General features: G+C 46.9%; 1 protein-coding gene across 2 annotated transcripts in view; it reads right to left on the bottom strand.

The window, feature by feature from the left end:
- The window catches only part of STX8 (syntaxin 8), a 111442-nt gene that overhangs the window by 18833 nt on the left and 65933 nt on the right, over window positions 1-26676 (bottom strand). The window contains exon 7 of one of the 2 annotated variants that reach the window (XM_032992103.2): window positions 26084-26185. In XM_032992103.2, the coding sequence (XP_032847994.1) occupies window positions 26084-26185 (102 nt within the window). Of the gene's footprint in view, window positions 1-26083; window positions 26186-26676 lie in introns of those variants that run through there. The other variant, XM_032992104.2, reaches the window with a different exon arrangement.

Below are 26676 nucleotides of genomic sequence, written 5' to 3'. Positions count from 1 at the left end.
CAGGGGAAAAAGTTGCAGCAGTGTTTAGCAGCTCAACAGTTCACCACTAAGATGACTCTTTTCTTTTTCAGAGAAGCATCAGCATTTTTGAAGCAACAATGCTTCCAGCACCATCACTGACCTAAGTGTTATAAACCTTAACGCCGTTGCTCTGTGGGTGCACGCGCGCAGCACTGCCAACAGCAGCACCCAGCGACTGCAGAGGGGTGTCTGCAAAGAAGACAGCGAGTGGCAGTTATCTGTCAGGTGCATTTAATAAATCCAACACAGCAGAGCACCTTTTGCAACCCAACAGAGGAGGGAAAAAAAAAAAACAAAAACAAAAACAAAAAAACAGATTTGTGGTCAGCCAGCCAGGTGCTGCACCAGTGATGGGAAATGGCCTGTGCCTTGTGGAGGAAGCTGCAGGAGCGAGTTAAGACTAAAGTTCCCCAGTGAGGGTCCATTTGCCCTCGTGGTAGATGGGCAGTGCCTATGTGTGTACTTCACCATCATCTGCCAGAGTACACGGACTGAAGTTGGGAAATTAATTGCCCGGAGTATTGGGTAAACAGGCAGCAATCATTATTTTTTCCCCACTAATGACATTTTGTGAGGAGCACTGCCGGTAGCAGTAGGCTGTGGGAGAAGGTGTTCCACAGAGGCTTCAGACATGGCTTTGTAACATTTTCTTTTTAAAAGGCTCCTAGTTTAACACAAGTCTATACAGCATTATTCAGCAACCCTCCATTATCTAAAGAATTACAAATTCCCTATTTTCTTGATCTATATAAAGTAAAGGGCGTAACCCCATCACGATGGAGAAGGTGAGAGTGTGCTGAGAGTTCTCCCTCCTACCTGAGGTATTTTTATCAGAGAGATGTCTTTAAAAATATCTCTCAGAGAAAGTCTCTTATGCAAGAAGTTAGACAGTTGAGGACTACTAAAGTGCAGTCTAGTTCAATCAAAGGAAACTCCACCACAAGAGACTAATTCATGCCCTGATATCTCAAAGGGGGCCATGATAAACTGCAGAAAACCAGATGATCAACCTGATGAGAAGGGCTAATTCTCCCAGAAAGCTGTAAGAGGTATGATAGCTATGAAGAAGGAAAGTAAAAGGATCTAACAGTGGTGATGGGGACACTTGGGAACCACCTTGAAAAACACTGGGTTGACCAAGCCACCGCATGAAGTGACTAAGATGTATTCCATCACTGCAAAGAGCAGTTCAAGTCATCTCAGCAATGTAAGAAGGACAGGAGCCCACCAGCAGGCTCTAGTAAGTAGGGAAGCCCCGATCTCCTGAGCATCAGCCACATCCACACACCTCTGGATAAACTTCAGCTGTTAATGCATCAGCTTACCAACCCCAAAGTGGTACCTGCCGACATGCAGCAGCGGAGGGTTGATAAACTCCAGGTCCCCATGGAACAGCTTCCCCAGCTATCGCCAGCCCTCCTGCCTCCCCCACGCTCCCAGCCTGCAGGATCCCCTCGTCCAGACCTGCTGCCGTTCCACCTGGAGGGCTACAAGCAGCAGCCAAAGGGGTTTTTTGATCTTGGACTCTGCATGTGACAAGCGCAGCAGAGACAAGGAGCTGTTCTTGCCCACTGTATCCGTTCCTTGACCTCAGCTGGCACTTAGAGAACGCGCCTTCATCTGTGTCAGCGAACCAAGAAGTAACACCCAAGCAGCCACTTCTGCAGAGCAGTCTGGGAAGGACAGACCTCACAAGTACTCACAGCTCATCTGATCACAGCACGGCAAATTCTGGACTGTGTGCCTGAAAGCCAATGGCTTAACTCCAGTTCCTCTAGCACCTCGAAGTCAGAGCTGCACCGAGATGGTCCGAGAGGAGGCTGACAGTGATGATGCTCCAGGCAGGCACAGAGGACCTGAACACGGCCAAGCCACGGGCACTCAGATGGGGACAACAGTTCTGCCCTTTTCCACAAAGGGCAATATATATATGAAGGAGTTACTAAGACAGGTCAACCACTGCAGGATGGAGCCAGCGCTGGCCTGGCAGCAAAGGAGTATAATTCATCCCAGGAATCACTCCACTATTCCTCCCAGTTCCTCCCCTCATCCCTTATGGCCACAAAGTCTTTTTTAGCACTCACCTTCCAAGAACCTTGGCAGAAGAGCACAAACCCTACAGGGAAGGCAGAATCAGCCACACAAGTCCACAAAGATGGGAAGCCTGCCTAGAAATAACACATTTCCTGTCTTCCTGATGCCCCATTTCTTTCTTGACTAATGCTGAATTAAGGCTTTAAAAGGAGACAGGGGTCCTCTCCACTATCTTGGAGTTATGCAGCCAACTTGGTGTCTCAGGTGAGCTAGACCACCACTAAAACCAGCCACTGAGCAGAACAGAGCCAAAACTACCCCTTACCTCACGCTCAGCTCTCCTGCGAACCTTGCCAAATTAAGCAAGGAAGCAGACGACTGGAGCTTGTACGTTGTAAAACTTGTTCAGTCATAACCCATAAAAATACCTGAATGCCCACCTACGGACACCCGCGCCTCCCTTTGGGCACTACCACATCAGTCAGGCTACAACCAGCTCAGCTTAATAAGCCATTTAACACCTAAATACTCCCCAATTCCAAGCCCTTTGATGATTTAATCATCTGCTTATTGCCAGAATTAGCAGGACAAAAGATGACCACCAAAAAGCCATCAGCATCCCTTGACCTTCTCATTTACACAGTAGCAAACAAAAACCAGTTCTACTCTTCCCTCCTTGGAAGATGATCTCTAGTGTTTGGTTCCTCCGGCAGCCAAAATAAAGCATGTGTCTTTGAAATGGGAGCAAACCACCTGGACATCCCAAGAGAAAATTCAGTATTTCACGCAATTACCAAGTACCAGAACTCAACCTTCCCTACTTCAACAGGGCATGCAACAGAGCAAGCCTCCAAATTCACCAACTCTTTATTTCAAGAAGAATTTAAAGACCTAAAGCGTGATTCTCTTTCTGCACGGACTACACCACAGCCTTCAGAGCAGCTCCACGTTACAGCAGCTCAGCGGATACAGCCTGGGCTGGAGCAAATCCAGTCACAGAGAAGTCTCAGTGGAGGATCCCAGCACAGGAACAGCTTTTCATCAGTGGGCAAGCTGACTGATCTAAACTCAAGATATTCCTTTTTAAGAAAGTTTTTCTTATCGACCATTAACCACTAATATGCGTGCACAAATATGATATGAATGCTTAAATGCAGACAGCAAAGTACACAGGAGAACAGAACTTACTCTGCATCCATCTACGTAATTGCATTCAGCTACCAAAGCAACGGGCATCTTTGAAATACCAAAGGTGATGGTAAACAAGCATAAATTATGTAGGAAACAGTACAGAGGACATGGCAAAGTAGCCATGTGCCCAATGGAAATATTAATAATGTTGTTATTACCAAAGTAACCAGTAAAGCTGAAGCAGCAACACTGAGGAAGACATGCAGAAGTTAAAGAATTTTAATTTCAGCAAGGATCTGAGGTGCAACATGAAGTCTGAAAATCCACTTCTCCACCTCGTCTCCCATCCAAACCTGAAGTTCTAACAAAAACTGGAGATCAACTTTAAACAAACATTTACCCAGCTCCCAAGCTATTTGAGTATCTTGTCAAAACACCCTCCCAAATCAAGTTTTTCTGAATCAGAAAGCACAGAAGGCAAAATTCACAAGAAGAAATCAAATCCTCTCATCTCAGGAAATTGGAAATGTTACTGTTTATAATGCTGCATTCCCCCTGAAAGCATGCTGTAAAACACTCAGTATGAATCATTTGGCACTGCTGGTGTTTTTGTAGAAGGCCTAAACATTGGGCTTTTTTCCCTCACTTTTGAGTCTTTAATTCAATATCAAGGTGCAAAATTAATATTTTTGCATTTTATTTAAATGCCAGAAAAACATTTGCTGCTTCTCTCGCAGGAATGAGTCACTTTGGCTCTAACAAGGTGCTTTTCCGAAACGTTTTAGCAGTACTGTCGCCTTGCTAATGCTCTAGAGCTAAATACAAAACACTGTCTGCTGGGATCCCCAAAGACATTATAAACTCTGCAGTAGTAAAAAACCACCCAACCCTGCAGGAGCTGGAAATCTTACAGTGCTAAATAAAATCACCAAGCACAAGGAGAAGCAATAAAGCCAGGAATCGCTTTGGTTCTGGAGAGCTTATACTTTCCAAATTCCTTGAACTTGGTAATTTGGGAGAGTTACACAAATATGCCTATTCTCTTAAAAGTCTAACCCTCATGATGTGCCATTGTGTTGTATAAAACACTCATCTTTTCTCACGGGCAACTAGAAGCAAGCAACAAGGCAAAACGGTAACAGTAGAAATACCAGTATAATTTACAAATTCTCTGTGCTCCTGCCTGTTCTGGTGCACTGGGGAGGGGAGCAAGAGAAAGTACTTATCACCTACACGTACGGAACCACTTCACAGGATGTATAGCATATCTGAATTATAGCCATGATCCTGGAATTCCTCAGCTGAGGAATTAAACAAAGTTTAATGAAATTACTGATAGGTGAATGCTACCCCTGTTCTACTCTGCCTCATACACCACCCCCAAATCACAGCTGGCAACTTGTCATCTCCAACTACCTCTGCCAAGCCCCGACAGCCTACGCTGGGTGCTCTCCAACGTGCGTAAGAAGTTCCTTACGCTCAATATCCATTACAAACTACTGTCTGGGCTCTGTATCTCCAGGCAGCTGGACCATTTCCCTCTCCCATCCCAAACTGGTACCAAGGCTTCTCCTCGGGTTGATTTGCAGTCTTCCAAAAAAGTAAGAGAGCAACATGATGAAGGACAAGTGTTTTAGTTTGGATCCAGAGGGCTGAGGCTTCTCCAGACGCGTGCCAAAAGCCACCCTCAGCCGCTGCACCCAGCGCCTGGCCGCCGGGCTGGGACCAAGGGCCGTGCCACGGCTGCAGGAGTGCTTGCAGCCCCAATTAACCATGCGGCTTGGAGACACACCTCCAACTGGAGTGGAAAAAACACTTCACTGGGCACATTTTAAGCAGCGCAAAATTGCAAAGACTATAAAAGTCTTATTTTTAGTAGTCCTGCATTTCCTGCCTCAGGTGAGCATGTTTTGCTCCTCATTTTTGAATCTTAGCAGCTGATTGTTGATGCGGAGAGCCTGACCTGACTCCAGCCTGCTCACTGCTCCTGTCTGTGCCAGCACTAAAGTCTTCTCTCTGCCTGTCAGCTAAAAGGAAAACAGATCAGCGTTGACCATCACCACCGAGAGATCTGAAGAAGATGAATACTACAAAGGACTGTAGCATTTATTTGCAACCACTCTGGGCAAACAGGGTCCTGATGGCAATGGCAGGTACATTTCCTATACCGTAAACTTGAAAACAAGCCCATTATTTTGTGTAGGTTCAACTCTTTTAGGTGATTTCCAAGGCCATTAGCATCACCCACCGCTCAAGCCATCCCTCCAACTGCTAATTGTCCAGCCAACCCATGAAATTTCAAAGCTGATATTCCTCCCCGTGCAAATACACACACAGGCATCATCTACTAAAGAAACAGCATTTGCCCTTTTTTGGTGTAACCCCTGACCCTCCATTAGGGCTGATGAAGGATGCTGTGGGACACGTACAAAACCCTTCCTACCCCCCACGAATTATTTTTGTTTCCCCATACAGGCAGCGCAGGGAGGTTGGTTGGCTCTGGCTCTCTGAGAAAGGCTCTCTGCGGCGGGAGGCGGGTTCACTGCTGCACACAAGGGGTGACCTCTGGCAATGCCTGGCTCGCACTTGCTACTGTCTTCAGTTTGGCAACACGGCACAAAAGCGGCGTGCATGTGTGTACCCCCTCCCGCCCCAGCCCCTCTTCACGGGGGGCCGGAGCTTCACACGTTAACAGGCCCCCTCGAGACAAAGCCTGTGAGTTTCTTAATTAAGTCGAAGTGAAAGACGGCCTAAAAGCATCCCACTTACATCCTCGGAGTACCTTCAGTCTGGACTTCAAACGCAGGCAGTGCACTGCCCGTCAAACCACGGCCTTAATAGCCAGTCGACGATTTTTCTCTTGTAAATGGGGAATGCCGTGCCTTCAGCCCAGCCTCTTCAGCCTCCTCTCATCTTCCCTCCAATTTTAGACATGTCTCTGGGTTATAGAGGAGGAAACAAAGGGACTGCTTGTGTGTCAGAAGCCCTCCAGAGGGTCTGCGTTTCAGTCCACCCTTCTCCAAAGCCGGGCAGTGTCTGGAGAGCTCTTTAGCAGTTTTTGTCTCATTAACATTTCCATGAGGGATCAAAGAATATATTAAAAAAATATCTAAGTACAATTCCTGCTATGGAACGAGAACATATAAAAAAATCTGCTCAGATGCCTTTCCCTGATCCACTGCATTATTATTAGATAATTGTCTCTTCATGAAACCAGCTTTTATTCCCACTGAAACCCCACGAAAGTCTCCACAGATCTGTCCCACCAAGCCCCCGCTCCCCTGTACTTTTTCCATCGCTGGGGTCGGGTTTCTCCGTGTTCCTCCCAAACAGAACCCAATTATTCCCTGGCAGTAAGTCACCGGGAGCAGGAATTGCTTTAATTTTGTCCCTTTGAGCAGCTGCTCGGGGTGGGCTGGGAGATGGCTGTGGCCACGGAGCTGGGATGAATACTAAAGAAGCACTGAAGCATCGCGTCCCGCGCGGGGGGTGACAGGGTAGGATTTTCTCCTTGGAGGAAGCAAATCAGTGAGCTTTACGTGTCCAAAACAAGCCCTTTTCTTCCCCCTCCTTGGCTATTTGCATGCCCAAACCCTGCCAGGGTGAGAGCTGCAACGCACCTGAGCGTCTTGTAACAGCTTCACCGTTGGTGCTGGAAGCGGGGAACCGTGCCCACCGCCCCGGCCCCCAGCGCTGCGATTCTTCCCCTTCTCATTAGAAATGCCCAGCAACATCCCGCAGACAAAGCCACTGCAAACAAAGTGCGGGGACGGGGGGAAGGGGAGAGAAGAGGATTTTTTTTTCTTTCTTTCTTTTTTTTTTTTTTTTTTCTTTAAAGAAAGGAGTGCGGAGGAATTCTTCATTCACTGATCTGTAGAATACATTAATATCCCGAAGTGTTGGCACAGCCTCCAATGCTCAGGGGACCAACAATGCAAGCAATGACTCCGAGTCTGGGATCTTCAAATAAACCACCCCTGCTGTCATGGCCACCGGGAAAGAGAATAACAGCAATATTAGCTGACCTTCATTTTGTTGTTTCTCCAGACCTGACTGCTAGACCTCTGTTTGCCTGTTACTAGGATTTCTTGGCTGAAAAATGTGAGCATTTCCTAGACGATACAAGAGGCAGTTTATTAGGTAAATAAACCAGGCCCTAAGCAGTCGCTTCTGCTTGATAATGAGGAGGGAAGGAAAGGAACAGACCTCCCCACACCACCTAAAATAACCCCAATCAAGGCTCTATAACTACCACCGCATGCATATTTTTCAACAGACAGTTAATGAACAAGAGAAGGTCATTTTAGCCTAGCCAACTTGTGAGCAAAACCATTTGCTCAGAAAACTATAGGCCATAAAAATCACAGCAGGCACTGTCTGTATCGTATAAAACTGTCCATCTATGGAAGTAGAAAGAAGTTTAAAATAAGCGTACTCTTTCAGGCTTCTGACAAAAGAACGTATCAAGGGGAAAATGTTTATAGAGGAGTCTTGCAAGGAGGGCTGAGAAGGAGAGTGCACGGGACACCTCGCACCGCTCCCTTCTTAGCTGATCTTCAGGAACCACAGCGATAAACGTAATTAAATTATCGAGCAGACAATGACCCAGGGACAACAATTAAGGGTGATTTGCAAGCCTGCAGCACCTCCTGTAAAAGGCTGCTGCAGCAAATTAGAGGCAAGTTTTACAACATTTCCCAATGCATCTCACAGATAAATGTAATAACCAGACAGTTTTAGAAAGCATGGCTTGGAAAATGAAGTTTCCACTGAAACAGAGCTAGTGGCACTGTTTTTCTTGCCAAAAAGGCAGTGTTCTGGTGCATTTTTTTTAAATACAGAAGATAAGTATTACACAGTAGCTACTGTGTGTTACACTCCAAGTGGGGATGTGGTACAAGACAACCATAATGCATCAAAAGCCACACGAGGCACAACCTCACACCTGCAACTCCTCTGCAAATCCCACTACTCACTAGAATTTCACAGCAAAGTCACTAGCACAAACTGATGATCCTGTAGCAGAAACAAACCCCTTCTCTCCTTTCACCCCAAAGCAGAAAATTATTCCTGAAGCAGACAGATTGTATACTGGAACAGTGAATTGCACTTTGCTGCTGCAGATTTGTGCACCAGGAAGAGTTCCTGACACCAGTGTCCAACTTGGTTTACAGACAAGCTCTAGTGACCCAGCTCTGCTTTCACCACGAAGGTTTAGAAGTCACTGTAAACCCTAGACCCAACACGGGTACAACAGCATCAACATGAGCCCTGTGTGTATCACCTCTGTGTGACATCTGGCAGTGTCACACTGAGCGAAGGATGCAAAACCTACCTGAAGCCTTGGGCAAGTAGACATCTAGCCTATGCTACAGCTACCTTACAGACTACGTTCACCAGGACTGCACTCAAACCTTCAAGGCGCATCGGAGTGATGCCAAAGTCATGAACTGTAATCTGCAAAAACTACATTTAAATACAGTGTTAAAACTGGGGCTGGTTTATGGAGCTCATGACTTAAAGCCCCACTTACACGGTTGTGAGTCTGAAGAAGCAAATTAGGCTGTGATTGCACGTTCCACCAAAAGGAGGGTGGTGAAGCTCCTTCCAGAGGTGGCACATACACTTAGACCAGCTCGTGGCAGTGAGTCCAGCCCAAGTCATTGTTGTGAGACATGAAACTTCCCTCTCTGTAGCTGTGCAATCTTTTATGAGCTTAAGCCAGTCAAGAAGCTTTTTCCCTGGAGTCCTAGCAGGAGGTTAGGTGGCTACGGGTGCTCCTTCAGACTGCTAGGAGGCAGGTATCAGAGGTTGATCCCATTTAACCCACTGCCCTCCTCCGTGCTGGGTCTGGAGATCCTGCAGCAATAGCACAAGTTGCTCCTGTGGACTGATCCAGTGGAAATCTCCATCTGGTCTGCAGCTTGCCCTGGGGACTCGAGCGTGAAGTCCCACTGGGAGCAGGCAGCAGGACGGTGTCTGCCAGCAACGGCAGCTGGACCCCCCTGTGCAAAACAGCACCCCCACAGCAGCTCACACCTGGCTCCCTTCTGGTGCTTCTGGAAACCTCCGTGGGGCTTTTCCCACCCAAGCCCCACAGCCCCAGCACGAGGCTGAGCCGCTTTCAGCAGCACCAAGCACGGCGCCCGAGCACCAACACCCTCCGGTTGCAGCCGCTCCTGCAGGCACAGCTTGTTGGCTGCCCTGCGCTTTCCCAGCGCGAAACCACCCATCCCAGATGTGCAACACGGTTTCATTAACACTCCTGAGGGAAGTGGAACTCCTGCCACTCGAACGCTTCAAGACGAACATTGCGTGAACATACTCGACTTCCACCTTAAGTAAATACTTATTTTAAAGTAACACCTGAGACTTTGGCCATCCCCCATCAGAGGTGACAAGCCACCACTTCAAGGGCAGGGGTTTCTTACTGCTCCTCCCATTTGCCTGAGGACAGTTTTCCCCCAGTCAGAGTTAGCACGATTGCAGGAATCCTACTGTACTTTTTCAAAACAAAAAAGATTTGAGATCACAGCCCCTAATGATTTATATCCCAAACTTCTGGTGGGACCAACATCCTCTATGCATCTCAGAAAGCCCTGAAGAGACAGAATAACCACTTGGTCCCTAGCAAACTAATTCCTCCATTGACCACATCCTCCATGTATTGTTGTGTCCCTCGAGTGCCCGGGGCCTGTGAAGCAGGATTCCAGATGCTGGACCCCCTCTCTGCCCAGGCACTGTGTTAGCAGCAGCGTTGTGCTCAGGACAGCATCTTTGGTTGGGGTGGATTTAGGGTGAACAAGACCAAGATAGGCTAGACATGGTTTGCTTAGGTATTTGGGAGCCAAAGATTAAGGCAGAATTTCAAAGTTGTAGGAATTAATGCAAACAGTTAATCCAGAAAATTTCCCCCCTAATTTAGTTTTAACATGGCACGAAATCCCCAAGCCAGAACACCGTTGCATTTCAACTTCAGATCGGGTAGAGCAATTATTTTGTCAATGAGCATGTTAAGAAAGAAAAGGCAGAAGGAGGCGAGTTTCAGCGTCTTTGGTAATGTACAAATTAACACATTTCAGCACCATTTTCAGAAATATAAATTAATGATTTAATTCTGCAACATGTATCCTTGGAAACCAAGCTGTAAGCAGTCGCCCTTGGATATTTCACACAATTCCAATTTTTTTCAATATTCAAATACAACTAATTGCTTGCCCTTTTGGAGTGATGGACAGCTTGGGCGAGCAGGGAGCCCAGGGGCTTATTTTACCACCAGATTTGTACAATCCCGCTACATGGGTTGACAACAGCTGCTCTAAATCTCCTGATAGGTATGAACAAGCATTGATGAAGTTCAGTCTGTTTGAACAGCTGCATATGCAAATGTAATTAAGAAGATGTCTACTGACTTTTGCTCTCCTATCCATGCCCCCCCCCCCCCCTTTCTCTCTCTCCCCATACTCTCTCCTAATGGGGAGGTATGCCATTTCATAGCTTCAGACTTGAACCCACGCCTGATTTATGCCTCACAACCAAGTCCTAGAAATGCCACCCTCCAGCCCCCTCTACCATAATTTGGGGTATCCTTAAATTTAGGGCTCAGTTACTGAACAGCTGATTGTTTTGCAACCACGATGCCCATGCATCGACACTGCCACTTGAAAAGTAAACTCCTCGTCAATATATTGCAGCAAAGTAATTTTTCCCAACCTCATTTTACACTGACCAGCTTGTGACTGCCCCTCATCCCTTATTTATACTATACTTGCTGTGCAGTCTTAAGTGAATCTTTTCACTTTTGTCTCTATCTGCAATAGTTATCCAGAGAGACCCTCCGGGGGTCCCCGCAGCCAGGAAAAGGCATGTGGGAAGAGGTGGCACAAGTGCAGAAGCCCCAGACAAGGGATCACTGGTTGAATCCGCCGACCCAGGGCTTGGCGGGAGGCTGGAGAAGGCTGCAGTGGTTTCTGGAGGGTGTCAGTGCCACAGGGAGAACTGTCATTAAATGAAGCAAGCTCATTAATGAAGCCAGGATGACTGATGCACCCAGAGCTCCAGGGCTTCCCCTTCAGACGGAAGGTTATCTGGGATGTGTATCCCAAAAGTAGGTGGACTGAGCTGTGGCTGCCTGTCCAGCACCAGAGAGGAACAGCAGCATCGCCCAGCCTCCCCGCGGAAGGGAAGAAGTGATGTGAGCAACCACAAGCCTGTCCGATTAACCTCAGCAGGATGGAGACTCTAGAGCAAACTGAAGAAAGACTAATTAGAACATGAAACTAAATGGTAAACAGGGTAGAAAACAATGGGACCATACTGAAGGGAAATCAGATCAAACTGAGCTAATCAGGTTAGCCCAATAAGATAATGAATTTTCTAGACAAAGGAAGCATGATAGATCCCATCCACACAGGCTTCAACAAAGCATGTGATACACTGCCATGTGGGAAATTATGAAATGAAAAAGATGAAGATTAGCAGAACTGTAAGGCCAGGAAACTGGTGAAAGGCGAAGCAGCGCTGAAAGAAGGATCAGAATGGATGGAGGTCATCGGCAGAGCTCCTCAAGGAACGGTCAGGAGGCTGATCTTATTAAATATTTTTATTAATGACCTTGGCACAAAAAATAAGCGTGCTAATGAAATCTGCTGATGACACAAAGTTGGAAAGCAGCACCAGCACAGAGGAAACCTGGGACAGCATATAGGAAAAAAATGGGTAACTCTGAAGATGAATGGAGGAGGGTTGAAACTCAATGGGATGAAAGAGGAAGCCATGCACTTGGGACAAACAATAGTTTTTGCTATGAGTTGGAAAGAAAATGAACTCAGGTGGAAAATGTTCAAGTGTGAGAAAGGCCCAAGCAAGCAGCTCAAAACAAAACTGACTGAGGCACCAACATGCTGTAATTGAAATATTTCCTGCAGCCAGAGAAGTGCTCGAGCCAATGGGCAAGTCATCACGAGAAGGCTCCAGGGGTGCTGTGGTCAGTTCTCATGGTTAAAAAGCAAAAAAGTTTCAGTAGGAAGTGTATAAAAAGGCTTATCATAAAACAGATAGATTAATTTAGGAGATTAAAATGTAAAGATGATTGTTCAGCCCCACAAAAGATGGGAGGAAACACTGAGTGATCTCTTAGACACACACATTTTGGGGAGTAAAATAAAAAAGGGGAAAGAGCTATTCAAGGCACGAGAACAAGGGTTGCACGTGGGCAACATGAAGTATCCCTGACAAGGCTAAGCTGGAAATAAGTTTATGACCATTGCAGCCTTCCAATAGGAGTAATGGGGGGGAAAAAACAAGCTTGTTCTCAGAAATTTATCTTGAAGGGATGCTATGACCCAGAAGGCTCTTCCTGTCCATTCCTGCTAAACACACACAGAGCTGACACCACCAGTAAACACCATGCTCCTCACCTGGAAAGAAATTCAGAAAGCAGCTCCAAACGACCTGTTTTTTTTAAAAAAAAAACTGATTATGACTGTTTAGGTACATTGTCTTTCATCAGCTGAATCCATTTCAACATCTCAGTGTGAGCAACTGTAAGTGAAATAATTAAGTTGTGAATACAGCATGTGTGAGGAGGAGGCACAGAGGGGCCATGAGCTGGCTGGAGGGTACAAAGGCACTGGGGCATCAAGGACCAGGCTGCTGGGCACATGCCACCACCAAAGGCATCGTCTCAGCACGCTGCCAGACCTTGTTTCAGTGTATTTGTGGAACCCTTTGGGACTTTTCTTCACACCGTTACTTATCCTGTGAGCTCCTCACCTGCTCCTCGGGGGCTCCGAGCTAACAAAGCCAAGGAAAAGTGTTTCATATTATGGGGAGACAAGATGGCAAGAGAACACATGAACCAGAAGTCTGAGATTAGCAATGTGCAGAAATTACTGGACCAGTTTGTTTAAAAGTTGTTCTATTAACATAATTAATGAAGTCACATTTCCTGCTATGTCCCTAAGATAATCTGCTTTGGGGCTTCTCTGGTGTCTAATGAGACTCCAGTTCACTCTGCCTTCCCCTCCTCAACGGGGCCCTTAATTGGGTCTCTCTAATGAGGACAGATGCCCAAGGAAGCCTGTAGTAACTTCTTATCTTTGCGACCTCTATCTCCAACTAATTTCAGCTTCAATTAGTCAGTGGGTTCAGAAGTCAGTGGGGCAAGGTGGGAGGAAGAGCACGGCCTCACATGCGCGGCGGGGCTGCAAACCCATCGGTTCCTCCCCAAACCAGGCTCACCTCCGGCAGCCCCCTGCTTCCCCCACGTGCAGCTAAGCTGTGCTCTCACAGTGAAGGAAAATGAGCTGTATCAGAGGAAGAAAACACTTCGGAGAGCTCAGAGGAGAACCACAGCACAGGGGAGGATGATGCACAAGGTAGCAAGACTAGCGGAAAGCTAAATCCTGCAGCAAGATCTGCTGGACCCTTGGTATTCCCTGGCAGGCTGGCAGCAAGCGAGGGCTGCAGAAGAAGGGAACAAGGAGAGAGAAAAGCCCAGATGAAACCCCATCTTCTGTTCAGTCACGGGCAGCTGCCCCTCGGCCACCTCCCTGGGCTGCTCTGGTGCCAGGAGGATGGAAGCGTTGGCGCATTTAAGACACTGGCATTCAGCGAAGAGACCAGTGACGAGCCCAATTTAATCAACAGATTCATCATTCTTCTGCTAAAGTTTCTTTTCAAAAGTTTCTCACAGCGGTAACAGCTCAGAACAAACTTTTCAACATGTAATTGCTTAAAATGGAAGAAACTGACAGAAGGAAAAAAAAATAATAAAAAAATCAGGAAAATATCTAACTTGCCAGGCCAAGAAAACTCATCCCATAGAAGCACGGACAGGTGACTCAGAGCCAGTGCAGTTGTCAGAGCAGCACTGGGGAGGAATATCAGTGTAACTTCTCCGAGAGTCAGATTGCAGGAAAGGTTGATTTAATGGCACACTACACCAGCTTCTCCACTCCACCGATAAAAAAATAAATGGATGGGGACTTGCTCATCTAAACACACAGCGTACGTCAGAGGAACAAACCTGAGTAACTGCCATCCATAATTTATAAAACAAATTAAATCCATGGCAAAAATAACCGTAACTTTGAACAGAGCGATCGTAGAATCTGGCAGAAAAAGGCCCCAGCCTGCATGAATCATTATTTTCTAGAGGAAACCTTATATAATCCAAGCTACTCTGTTTTAAAACAAACTAAACCTTCCAAAAACTCCAATTAATAGGGGTTTGGCAAGGCTCTGACTTTAATTCAGGTATTTTGGCGATTTGCTAAGATAAAAAAACCCTACCTGGTACCGACTAAATTTATGGTAGTCTACACCCTGCTTTCAGCCACCTCCAAAAACCTCCATCAGAAGGCAAAGGGGAGATGAGAGCATCTACCTGGGGCTGGAGGAAGGCGATTAGATTGCAATGCCATCTTGTGGAACAGGAGAAAACCAAAGACGGAAAAAAAATTGCTCAGCCGCCACTTTGCAATTGTATATTATTTTACAAGACACAGATACTGGCCCAGCAGGGCATATTCTGTGGTTGTTTCTCATTTTCCTCATTTATCCAAAAGGTTAGAGGGATGCACGCAGTGATAACCTCAATGACTTGGTCTGCTTCCCTCGTGCTGCTTGGAAGGGGATGGATAAGTCTGTCAGAAATAAGAGTTTGCTCTTTTTGGCTTGTTTTTACTATGACAAAGTCATAGCCTTCTGTGTTGCTTCCCCAGGAAACCAGGCTTTCGCCCTAGCTACAGGACAGTCACCAAAAAGAGTGACTTGGGTAGGATCAGGAGTAGGACCACATCAATCCCCAATTCACAGTCTAGTTTAGAAGGACCTGAAGAATATTTCTGACTCCATGCATCACTCAGCTTGGCTGCAACCACCTCGATGTACGTCGCATCTGATAATTAGCTCGCAGCCGTGTCCTGTGTTACTAAAATTCCCGTATTTTGTTCAAATGCAAACACTTCAGGACGCTCTTATCACAAACAAAGCCTGGTTTCACCATCCTCTCTGCAGGGAGCTGCTTACTTATGTCTTTAGGTAAAAAAAAAAATAAACTACAAAACTCAAGGATGGAAGGAGTGTTACCGGAAAGCACCATCCAGGCTGTAGGTGTGGACAACAGACTTTCTGCTCTGTGATGAGGCCAGGAGAAAAGGGAGAAAGGATACAGGCAGGGATTAAAAACTACGGACTCTTTGCAGATTCCTGACTGAAACTAAATGCTTGAGCCTGATGATGAACAGAAAAAGCACCCCAACCCACACAGCTGCATATTGCACTGAGCGGCCGTGTTTTGGGACCCCCACAAAACCTGCACCCACTTATCTGAAATGTCCCAAAGCGAGGAACTGCACCGCGAGCCCCTGGGGAGCTGAGGTGGTGGGACAGCCGGTGCTGGAGCCGCTGCAGCCCGGGAAGGCCTGGCGCTGGCTGGCTGCTCTCAGGACGGGTGCCAAGGACAGCGCGGGATGAGCTGATGCTGGAGACCACTCAGGGCAAGAGAGGATTAAAAAACACGCGGGAGCTGTGCAGCGAACCCAAACAACAGGGCTGCTGGGAGTCTGACAGCAGCACTCACTTCAAGGCAGTCATTTTCCATGAATCTTTTTTTTTTTTTCCCAAAATGGTTAATTTTGAAAATTTTTGGATAATGTGGAGATTTTTTCCAATTGTTATTGGAATGCAGTGGGATCACAATCAGGCTATCTCTATCCAGGAAAACCAATAACACTGAAGGAAACCTGAGCATTGTATCATTAAGGTATTGTGGCATTTGCCATATCATCAAGTTGTTCCAGCTCAAGGGTTGGTCTGGGGAAAATTTGTTCCCCCGACCCCATGCTGGTTTGGGCTGGGGCAGAGTTAATATTCTTTCTAGTAGCTGGTACGGGGCTACGTTTGGGATTTGTGCTGGAAACAGTGGTGCTAACACCGGGATGCTCCAGTCAGTGCTGAGCAGGGCTCACACAGAGCCGAGGCCTTTTCTGCCTCTCAGCCCACCCCAGCAGCGAGCGGCTGGGGGGGCACAAGGAGCTGGGAGGGGACCCGGCGGGGACAGCTGACCCCAACCGACCCCGGGGCCATCCCAGCCCACACGGTGCCACGCTCAGCACATAGAGCTGGGGGGAGGCTGGCGGGGGGGCCACTGCTCGGGGGCTGGCTGGGCATCCGTCTGTTGGGGGTGAGCAAGTGTCTTCATTTGCACCACTTGTCTTTCTTGGGTTTTATTTCTCGCTGTTTTTTCCCTTTCATTGCAATTATTATTGTTATTGTTATTATTATTATTAAATTACTAAACTGTTCTAAATCTCAACCCACAAGTTTTCTCACTTTTACCCTTCCAGTTTTCTTTCCCCCATCCCACTGCGGGGAGTGAGCCCGCGGTTGCGTGGTGCTTAGTCGCCAGCTGGGGTTAAACCGCGACAGTTCTTTTTGGAGCTCAACATGGGGGTCAAAGGGTTTGAGATAATGTCAGATTAACCAGAGTGTATTAGAAGGGATTTATACCTGTTAATAGCTGCAGGTCGCGATATTGATTCATCTGTTCTCAATATTTGTTTATCTGATCTGTGCCATGCTCCTTTTTTTGCTGTACATGCTAATGACTGCTGTTGGCTTTTGCAGTTTGCTGTGCTCTCTAGTGATTAGGGATATTTTTCCTGGGAGATCTGTTGTTAAAACACTGACCTTGAGCTTAATTTGCTATTTGGGCTCTGTACTGAAGTCGTTACTGTACTTTGGATACTATCTCATGGAGACAATCAACAATCATACCTCTTCCCTTCAGAGGTTTTTTGTGGAGGAAATACAGAATGGCACCTTTGCTCCCTTCTTCTGTGATGTTTTCTCCCTCGTTACAATAACTTCTCAGTATCTCGAACATCCTTGGGGAGTTAAAATACTTCTATTGGTATTTCTTAGGAATATGGCTTCAGTTTTGTCTAAGATTAAGAAGCAATTCAGGAATATGATCCAGGCTCCGTGGAAGTATGGTCATGGGTGGCACAGCACGTGGGAGAATATGGGCAGGTATCTACAGAACTTCTCACCTCCAATGGTCTGGGACTTTGCTCCCAAACAACTACAGGATCCTAATGAAGTTATACGTGCTTGAAAAACGAATGCCATAGCTATTCCAAAGAGACACAACCTACTGCACTGTGCTAGGCCCTGGCCAGTATCTACCACACACTGCTTGATATTATGAAGCATCCTCAGGGAGAAGAGAGGTAAAACAAACCAACAGACACTATGGCTAAACCAGACACTCTATCAGTCACCCCCATAACTAAAAAGTGGAAGCCGAAGTCAGATCAATTAGTAAGGGATGAAGAAGCTTCTCCCAAGAGGGAGCAGGAGAGAGAACCAGAAGAGGCAGCCTGTTCAGCAGCAGAGCAGTCACAAGAGCAGGAGGAGGAAGGGACTGAAATCATAAACGAGACAGAAACCACCTGATCCCTATCCCTAAGTGAGCTGTGAGATATGCAAAAAGATTTTAGTTGTCAATCAGGTGAGCTAATTCTCAGCTGGTTACTCCGATACTGGGATATTGGGCCCACAGTCAGGAATTAGAGGGTAAGGAAGCCCGGCAGCTGGGATCCCTTGCTAAGGGTAAGGCCATTGACAAAGGGATTGGAAAAAAGGCAGGAGTCCTCAGCCTTTGGCAGCACTCCTGTCAAGTGTGAAGGACAACTATCCCTTCAAGGAAGAACACGCGAATTCCCGGAGCAAATGGACCAACATTGAAGGAGGTATCTGAGGGAATTAGCCACGGTGGAGGTGATCTCTAACAACCTGGATGACAATCAGGTATCCAAAGACCCGGATGAAATCTGGTGCACACAGTCCATGTGGCCAAAGTTTGTAAAAAACGCACAGATGCCACACAGCCACACCTTGGCAATAATGAGCTGGACAGACATGGAGGCACCAACTACAGATGAACTGGCCAGACAACTCCAAGAATACAAAGAAAATCTCACTTCCTCCATGTGTGCCTGCATCTCAGCTGTGGACAGACTGACCCCAAAAATGTCTGAGCAAGCTAAGGATGGTAGGTCTTCCTCATGCACTGCAACCAAGGCCTCCACTATTATGAGTCAACCTTTTTCTGTTCAAGGGAAAGGACACCAGTGGTGCACACCATGTGCAACCCTGCGGTTCCTCCTGCGTGACCAGGGGGAGGACATGAGGATGTGGGATGGTCAACCTACCTGGAGACTAGAAGCTTGGGTACAGGAACTGCAAGGAGAAACAACAGCGCAGAAGCATCCAGCCAGAAAAGTTACTGCTCCAGGGTCTGCTGGGCAGAACAGAAGGGCTGATCGTACTTTTAACCCTGATGAAGGGACTTCTGTTTTGCAGTTAGAAAATTCAATTAACAAAGACTTCAACCAGGAATAGAGGGGCCCTGCCTTCGGCCAGGTGGAGGAACAGGACATCCAGGTTTACTGGACTGTGTGGATTCAATGGCCTGGCACATCAACCCCAGGGGAGTATAAAGCTCTAGTGGACACTGGTGCACAGTCTACTCTATTGCTGCCAGATTACAAAGGGGCAGAACCTATTTGTATCTCTGGAGTGATGGGAGGATTCCAAGAACTGTCTGTGCTGGAGGCTGAGGTAAGCCTAACCAGGAATGAGTGGCAAAATCATCCTATTGTGACTGGTCCAGAGGCTCCACGTATCCTTGGCATAGACTACCTCGGGAGAGGGTACCTGAAAGACCCAAAAATGTACCAGTGGACTTTTGGTACAGCTGCCTTGAGTATAGAGAAGATTAAATAGCTGTCTAGCTTGCCTGGTCTCTCAGAGGATCTGTCTGTGGTGGACTTGCTACGAGTTAAAGAACTGCAGGTGCCAACTGCTACCACGACAGTGCACCAGTGACAATACTGCACGGATCGAGACTCCCTGGTTTCCATCCATAAGTGACTGGAGAGTCTAAGACTCATTTACCCTGTAATAGTCCCATGTGGTCAGTGCAAAAATCTAATGGAGAGTGGAGCTAGCAGTGAACTCTCAAGGCCTGAACAAAGTTACACCATTGCTGAGTACTGCTGTGCCAGATGTGCCAGAACTCCAAAGTGGAGTCAAAGGCCACCAAATGGTATGTAACAACTGATATCACCAACGCGCTTCTCTCAATCCCTCTGGCAGCAGAATGCAGGCCACAGTTTGCTTTCACAGGGAGGGGTATCCACTACACCTGGAATCCACTGCCCTGGGGGTGGAAACACAGCCCCACTATTTGTCATGGGTTGATCCAGACTGCACTGGAACAGGGTGAAGCTCCCAACACCTGCAGTACATTGATGACAACGTTGTGTGGGGCAACGCAGCTGAGGAAGTGTTTGAGAAGGAGAGAAGAATAATCCAGATCCTTTTGAAAGATGGTTTTGCTATAAAACAAGCTAAGGTCAAAGGACTTGCACAGGAAATTCAGTTTTTAGGAATACAATGGTAAGATGAGTGTTGTCATATCCCAGTGGATGTGATCAATAAAATAACAGCTATGTCTCCATCAACTAACAAAAAAGAAACACAAGTTTTCTTATGTGTCATGGGTTTTTGGAGAATGCATATTCTGGGTTATATATAATCTGATCGTAAGCCCTCTCTATCCAGTGAGTCAGCATAAGAGTGACTTTGAATGGGGCCCTGAGCAGCAGCAAGCCTTTGAACAAATTAAATGGGAGATAGTTCATGTAGTAGCAGTTGGGTCAGTCTGGACAGGACAAGATGTGAAAAGCACGCTTCACACCTCAGCCAGGGGTAACGGTCCCACCTGGGGCCTCTGGCAGAAAGTGCCTGGAGAGACCTGAGGTTGACCCCGAGGGTTTTGGAGATGGGGATACAGGGAATCTGCAGCCCATTACACTCCAACTGGAAAAGAAATACAAGCAGCATGTGAAGGAATCTGAGATGCTTCAGAAGTAGCTGGTACCAAAGCACAGCTTCTCTTGGCACCTCCACAGCCTGTGAGGGGCTGGATGTTCAAGGAGAAGGTCTCCTCTACGTATCAGGCAACTCCTGCTGCGTGGAGTCAGTGGATTAAACTGGTCGCACACCGGGCTGGACTGGGAAACCCTGACTGCCCAGGAATCCTGGAAGGGATCATGGACCAGCCAGAGGGTCACCAGAGGAGGGGACTCGTGCTGAAGAGGCCCCTCTGTGTAATAAATTAGTAGAAAATGAAAAGCAATATGCCCTGTTTACAGATGGATCCTGTCGCACTGTGGGAAAACATCACAGGTGGAAAGCTGCTGGTGGGGAATCCTACACAATGTCGCAGAAACTCCTGAAGGAGAAGGTGAATCGAGTCAGTTTGCAGAGGCAAAAGCCATCCAGCTGGCTTCAGACACGGCTGAATGAGAAAAACAGCCAGTGCTCCATCTCTATACTGACTCATAGATGGTGGCAAATGCTCCGTGAGGGTGGGTACAGCGATGGAAGCAGAGCAACTGGCAGCACAGAGGCAAACCCATCGGGGCTGCTGAATTAGGGTAAGATAATGCTGCTCGGGCAGAGAAGCTGGTTGTAAAAGTACGTCATGTAGATGCTCATGTGCCCAAGAGCTGGGCCACTGAAGAACATGGAAACAATGAGCACATGGACCTGGCTACTCAAATAAAAGTGGCTCGGGTGGATTTGGATTGGGAACGTAATTATAGCTCAATGGGCCCATGACACCTCACGACATTTAGGAAGGGGTGCAACAGACAAATGGGCTCGTGACTGAGGGTGGGCTCGACTATTGATGCCACTGCCCAGGTTATCCACAAGTGTCAAATGTGCACCATAATCCAACAAGCCAGGCGGCTAAAGCCTTTCTGGTGTAGGGGACAATGGCTGAAGTATCCGTAAGGGGGAGGAAGCCTGGCAGATGGATTCTATCACCCTACCACGAACCCGCCGTGGCAACCAGCACGTGCTTGTGGTGGTGGAAGTGACTACTGGATGGTTGGAAACAGACCCCATGCCACTGCCTGGAATACTTTCTTGTGATTTGAAAAGCAAGTTTTATGGAGACATAGCACCTCGGAACAAACTGAATCAGACAATGGGACTCATTTCCAAAACAGCTTCACAAACACCTGGGCCAAGGAGCATGGCATCGACTGGGTGTATCACATCCCCTATCATGCAGCGGCCTCCAGGAAAATCAGACAACACAATGGACTGTTAAAAACTACACTGAGAGCAACGGGTGCTGGGCCAGCCAAGCACTGGGATACACATTTAGCAGAAACCACTTGGTTAGTTAACACTTGGCGATCTGCCAGCTGACCTGGCCCTACCCAGTCAAAACCCCTGTGCATTGTGGAAGGAAATAAAATCCCTGTAGTACACATAAGGAACTTGTTGGGAAAAACAGTCTGGGTTATTCCTTTCCCAGGAAAGGGTAAACATATTAATGGGACTGTTTTTGCTCAAAGACCTGGGTGCACTTGGTGGGTAATGCAGAAGGATGAGGGAGTCCAATCTGTGTGCCAAGGTGATTTAATTCTTGGTGAAAATAATCCATTATTTGAACTGCATGTTCTGGGAACCACCATAGCAGGAACACCTTGCTACAACCCAGGCTAGGGGAGGAGCTCACTGCAGTGTTAAACACTATAGCCTGGCCCAAAGGTAAAGACTGTAATGGGTATACCTTTAAATTGTTGTAGCCCAGGATTTGAGTTGCATGTTATAGGAATTACTATAGCAGGAACACCTGAGCTAGTGGCAAACAACCCTTAAAAGAAGCAGAGCTAGTGCAGCAGTGACCTGAGCTGAGCTGAGCTGGCCTTGGTGCCCTGGAACTCCATGCAACACATCACCTCTCCTGTCCTGAGTGACCACCAGGACAGACGGAGCCCAAAGTCATGGACTAAATGAACTCATTGGACACTTTGTGGACATTTATGAACATTTTACAGACATTTCAGAGGGTGGTCCATAGACTGAGGGAATGATATCTGTGTATTGTATCAAAGGATGGGAAGGGTGGTGGGGGTTAATGAGGGTGTAGTGGATAGTGTGGGACCTAAGCGTGATGTAAATAGTATGGAATAAGGGGTGGAGAATGTGCTGGGTTGGGCTGGGGCAGAGTTAATTTTCTTTCTAGTAGCTGGTACGGGGCTACGTTTGGGATTTGTGCTGGAAACAGTGGTGCTAACACCGGGATGCTCCAGTCAGTGCTGAGCAGGGCTCACACAGAGCCGAGGCCTTTTCTGCCTCTCAGCCCACCCCAGCAGCGAGCGGCTGGGGGGGCACAAGGAGCTGGGAGGGGACCCGGCGGGGACAGCTGACCCCAACCGACCCCGGGGCCATCCCAGCCCACACGGTGCCATGCTCAGCACATAGAGCTGGGGGGAGGCTGGCGGGGGGGCCACTGCTCGGGGGCTGGCTGGGCATCTGTCTGTTGGTGGTGAGCAAGTGTCTTCATTTGCACCACTTGTCTTTCTTGGGTTTTATTTCTCACTGTTTTTTTCCTTTTCATTGCAATTACTATCATCATCATTATTATTATTATTATTAATAATATTAAATTACTAAACTGTTCTTAATCTCAACCCACAAGTTTTCTCACTTTTACACTTCCAATTTTCTCTTCTCCATCCCACTGAGGGGAGCAAGCCCGCGGTTGCTTAGTGCTTAGTTGCCACCTGGGTTAAACTACAGCACCCCCCCCCCCCAGCACCTCAACCTTAATAATACTTTCATTTCTTTGCTTATTTTTAAAAACAGCTTTTAAGATGACATTCTGAGGGCTAAAGTTTCTAATTATAAAGTTAGCAAGAAATGGTTAGTGAGTGTTACTCTGCACAAAAAAACCCACTAAAGGAATGCAAAGTGGGAGAGAGAGGGGACAAACAAACCCAAGAGAACCAGTGGTAAAACTGAAAAGTCAGGATTGTGCACACAGGCATTCCTGTAGCAAATTCTGTAAAGGCAGACTAACATTTGATGAATGATTTGCATGTACATTTTGGTGAAAACTCAATGCAAATTTCTGAAATCTGAGAAATATATATGTCCCAACATCCCTCCTAAATGCCCGGCATAGGCTGAAAAGAAATAAAACGGTGCCAAGCAGCGTGCAAACATTTGCCTGCAGATGACTTATGATTTTCAACAATAATTTCATAAATACAGCAGACTTGAGTGTATCGCATGATTATTCTTCTGCTGCAATCCCTGGGAGTTCCCACTGACACCAGTGTGGGGCTGCCCGGGGCCACCAAGGGAGATGGGCTCCAACTGGGGCAGCCTTCAATGGGCAGCAGCGAGGGGTGGGATTGTCAACAGCTCTTGAGTCAGCAAGATAAATGGCATTGAAAATAAGCTGCAAATGAAACAACCCACCCGAAACAACCTGAAGGTTTCTGCCAGGGCTGAGTCGGGCCAGCGGTGCAGGCGCTGCCCTCCGCAACGCGCCGGCAGCCAGCGGCGCCGGTGCCGAGCAGGTAGCACCGAGGGCCGGCCGGCCGCGGCACACACCGCTGGGAACAGTCACTGGAAACAACCTCCAAAGCTCGAAACGGGGTTTGCATGAGAGCAAGATGTTGAAATATTGATTAAAGTTGGATTTCATCAGCAATACTTTGATTTTATTATTATAATGGCTGCTAACAAAGACACACCCATTAATGCGTTACATTCCTGCTCGTAAAAGGGTGATTATTCCACTGTTCACGCCAGGCTGCTCTGCTTGTATCCATAGCCAGTGGCTCCAGTACAGGCACTCATCAGGAAAAAAAAAAAAGACATTATGATTTCAAAAATTAGGCAAAAACACGGAAACAGGCACATGCTGGAATAGTGCAGAGACTGGGTCCAAGCAGGCGTCTGCATCCCAGGGAAGGAAGGGGTGGGCAAGGGGAAAGACTGAGCACTTCACTCTGTTTAAATCCCAAGTAACATGCTGAAACTAAAGAGTTACTAAAGATTTTATCAATTTAAATGAAATGTTGGAGGGGGGAAAAAAAAAGCACTTTGAAAAAAATTACCTAGCAGGTGCCAGTTTTCCCACTGCTTGGCTTTATTCAAGGAATAATTGTATGTTCGCAGAGAGTTTTTCTGATCTTAATAAGCTAGTTAATTTTCAGAGCCAGGGATAAGGGTGGAAAAAGGATGGGAAGAATGCCATTAAAGCCCGTGTCTTCCAGCATTATTGTTCTAAAACTCGTGCTTGGGCAGAATAAAACAGCTATCTGAGGCAATATAGTGTTTACATATGCCCAAATTGTTATGCAAACACAGGAAGACCTATTGGAGCAGAGGGAACAGGCACCGAGAGGCAGTGCTTCTCACCACCCCTTGCAGAAAAATGTTTTTCAGTGTGGAAAGGGTGAGAGAGGTCACCCCCAAGGAATCCAGCACAGGATCCTCCCAGCCTTCAGCTCTCCCATCCTCCTCCTCCTCCTCTCAAATTCCCCAGCGCAGCAAGCATGGGCTTCAGAGTTAAAGAGACAGGCTCATTATCCAGCAACTTTGTCTGGGGGCTACAATCACTTAAGGAATCTAAAAAGCGGGGAGAAGCTGTCCTGTATGAAAAGGGATTCACCGCCTGCCCTGCACAGGCATTTCGTGTCGTGCTTCCCTGTCTCATGTGGAAAATGAAACCACAGAAATTAAGGGGAGACTCCAAAGGCACATGGGTATTCAGCATCATTCAAGTACAATTATTTTTAGATTAAACCCATCTTGTGTCAACATTAAAGATCTAAACTAAAAAAAAAAAATAAATCAGTCATGAACTCTAGAGTGACACCTTCAATTCTATGAGTCACACTTTCAATTCTCTCTGTGGTTGGTACAAGAGAAATAGACAAATGCCTCTGACAAATAGAAGCCACAGATTTTCATCAACCTATATCAATCAAGTTTTCAAAAAATTATCAGTGATGGAGAATTAAATAAATCCCCAAAATATATCCTCAATGCTTGAAAAACGTCTTACTGCCAGTCTGGGCTCAGTCACTTCTGCTGCTAGACCATTACTCTACAGAATAAAAGCTCCCCACCAGCCAGTCAGCTCTCAATTTCCCTTTACTAAACTACATAAGCCAAATTTCATTAACTTCTGGCTACATGTCAAATTTCTGCAGCGCATAAATTATTCTTGTTAGCATTCTGAGTCCTCTAGTGTGCTGAAAACAAATCATGGACACCAAAAGTAGAGATGCTATTTCCAGAAGAGTCTCACTACCACCACTTCCCCACGGACACCCTCCCCCAGTCACTCCTCAGTGTCACTCATCCCCCCAGGATAAAGACATTTGCTGCCATCACCCACAGCATCCTCCCAAAGTCACTGATATCAAAAACCCCAGCTCTTCATCCGAGAGATGAAACCTGCATTCACTGTCTTGAGAAGTATAACCTCGCTTTGGTTATATGAAAAAAGAATCCAGCTCAGCTTTACTGTGGTTTTTACAGCTTGCATGTAGCTTGAAGAGCCACCAGCAAGGATTTCATGTCTGGCAGGCTGTGAATGACACTTGGTTGAGAACACATTCCTGCAGGACACCACCAGAAATGTCCCGTGGCATCACTCCCCGCTGTGACTGGTTTGTGAGAGCTGGTAGCTAGCAAGTTTTTTAACCTAATTAACACATACCACGCTCATTTCATACAGCTCTACAATTTCCAATCAGAAAATTGTGCAATGTTGGAGTCAAACGTCTTTAGGAAGTTAACTGTATCCACACACAGCGTGCACAGCGACTCAAACCTGCAGGAGCAGCTAAGGTCACGTTTCAGTTTGGAGAGGCGGGCTTTTTTAACTTTTAAAAGCAGATTTCCCCGGGGGGAGCACACTGCACACAGCCTCTGAGTGCTAGACTAGTCTCTCATCATCTAATAACAGGGCAGGATTTGTGCTCAAGCCATTTCCTACCACAGGATGTTGATTTCTTATCCACCATCTTCACATGCCGTGTCTGGTTGCGAAGCTTGTCGTCTGTGTTTTCAACCAGGTTAGTGAGGTCGTCGATGATCTCTGGGGAAAGAGAAACACGAGCATTAATCTCCGAGCCCTGCAGCATCACTGCTCAACAAGCACGCTCCTGCTGGAGGCTCCAAAATGGAAACCAGCTGCACTCTTATTTTCCAGTATGACAGATCAGTGATCCACATGCACTGAAAGGTCCAAATCCTGGGAAATTCTACACAAAAGCCTTTGACGTCAGATTCAGTCCACTCCTCTGCTGCAAGAGTGGAGGAAAAAAATACATCCTGAAACAGCAGGATCAGTCTAGGTAGCCATGAAGCATAAGATGATGGCAGCAATAAAGCACTAGCCAAAGTAAGAGCATTAGTGAATATGGTCTATGAACTCTGAAATTTCAGTCCTGGAACTGAGCATCTCGACACTTGGCCATTACAGAGTCATTAAAACACATCCAGAATTTCGAGAGCATTTGGTGCGGTCTCAACCAAGAGACCACAGAGGATACAAAGTCCCGCCTTGGTTCAGTTACTGAGATACAC

Source organism: Tyto alba, unplaced genomic scaffold (assembly GCF_018691265.1).
Source record: "Tyto alba isolate M040663 unplaced genomic scaffold, T.alba_DEE_v4.0 Super-Scaffold_39, whole genome shotgun sequence".
Lineage (NCBI taxonomy): Eukaryota > Metazoa > Chordata > Aves > Strigiformes > Tytonidae > Tyto > Tyto alba.
This window is presented reverse-complemented; position numbering and strand designations above follow the sequence as displayed.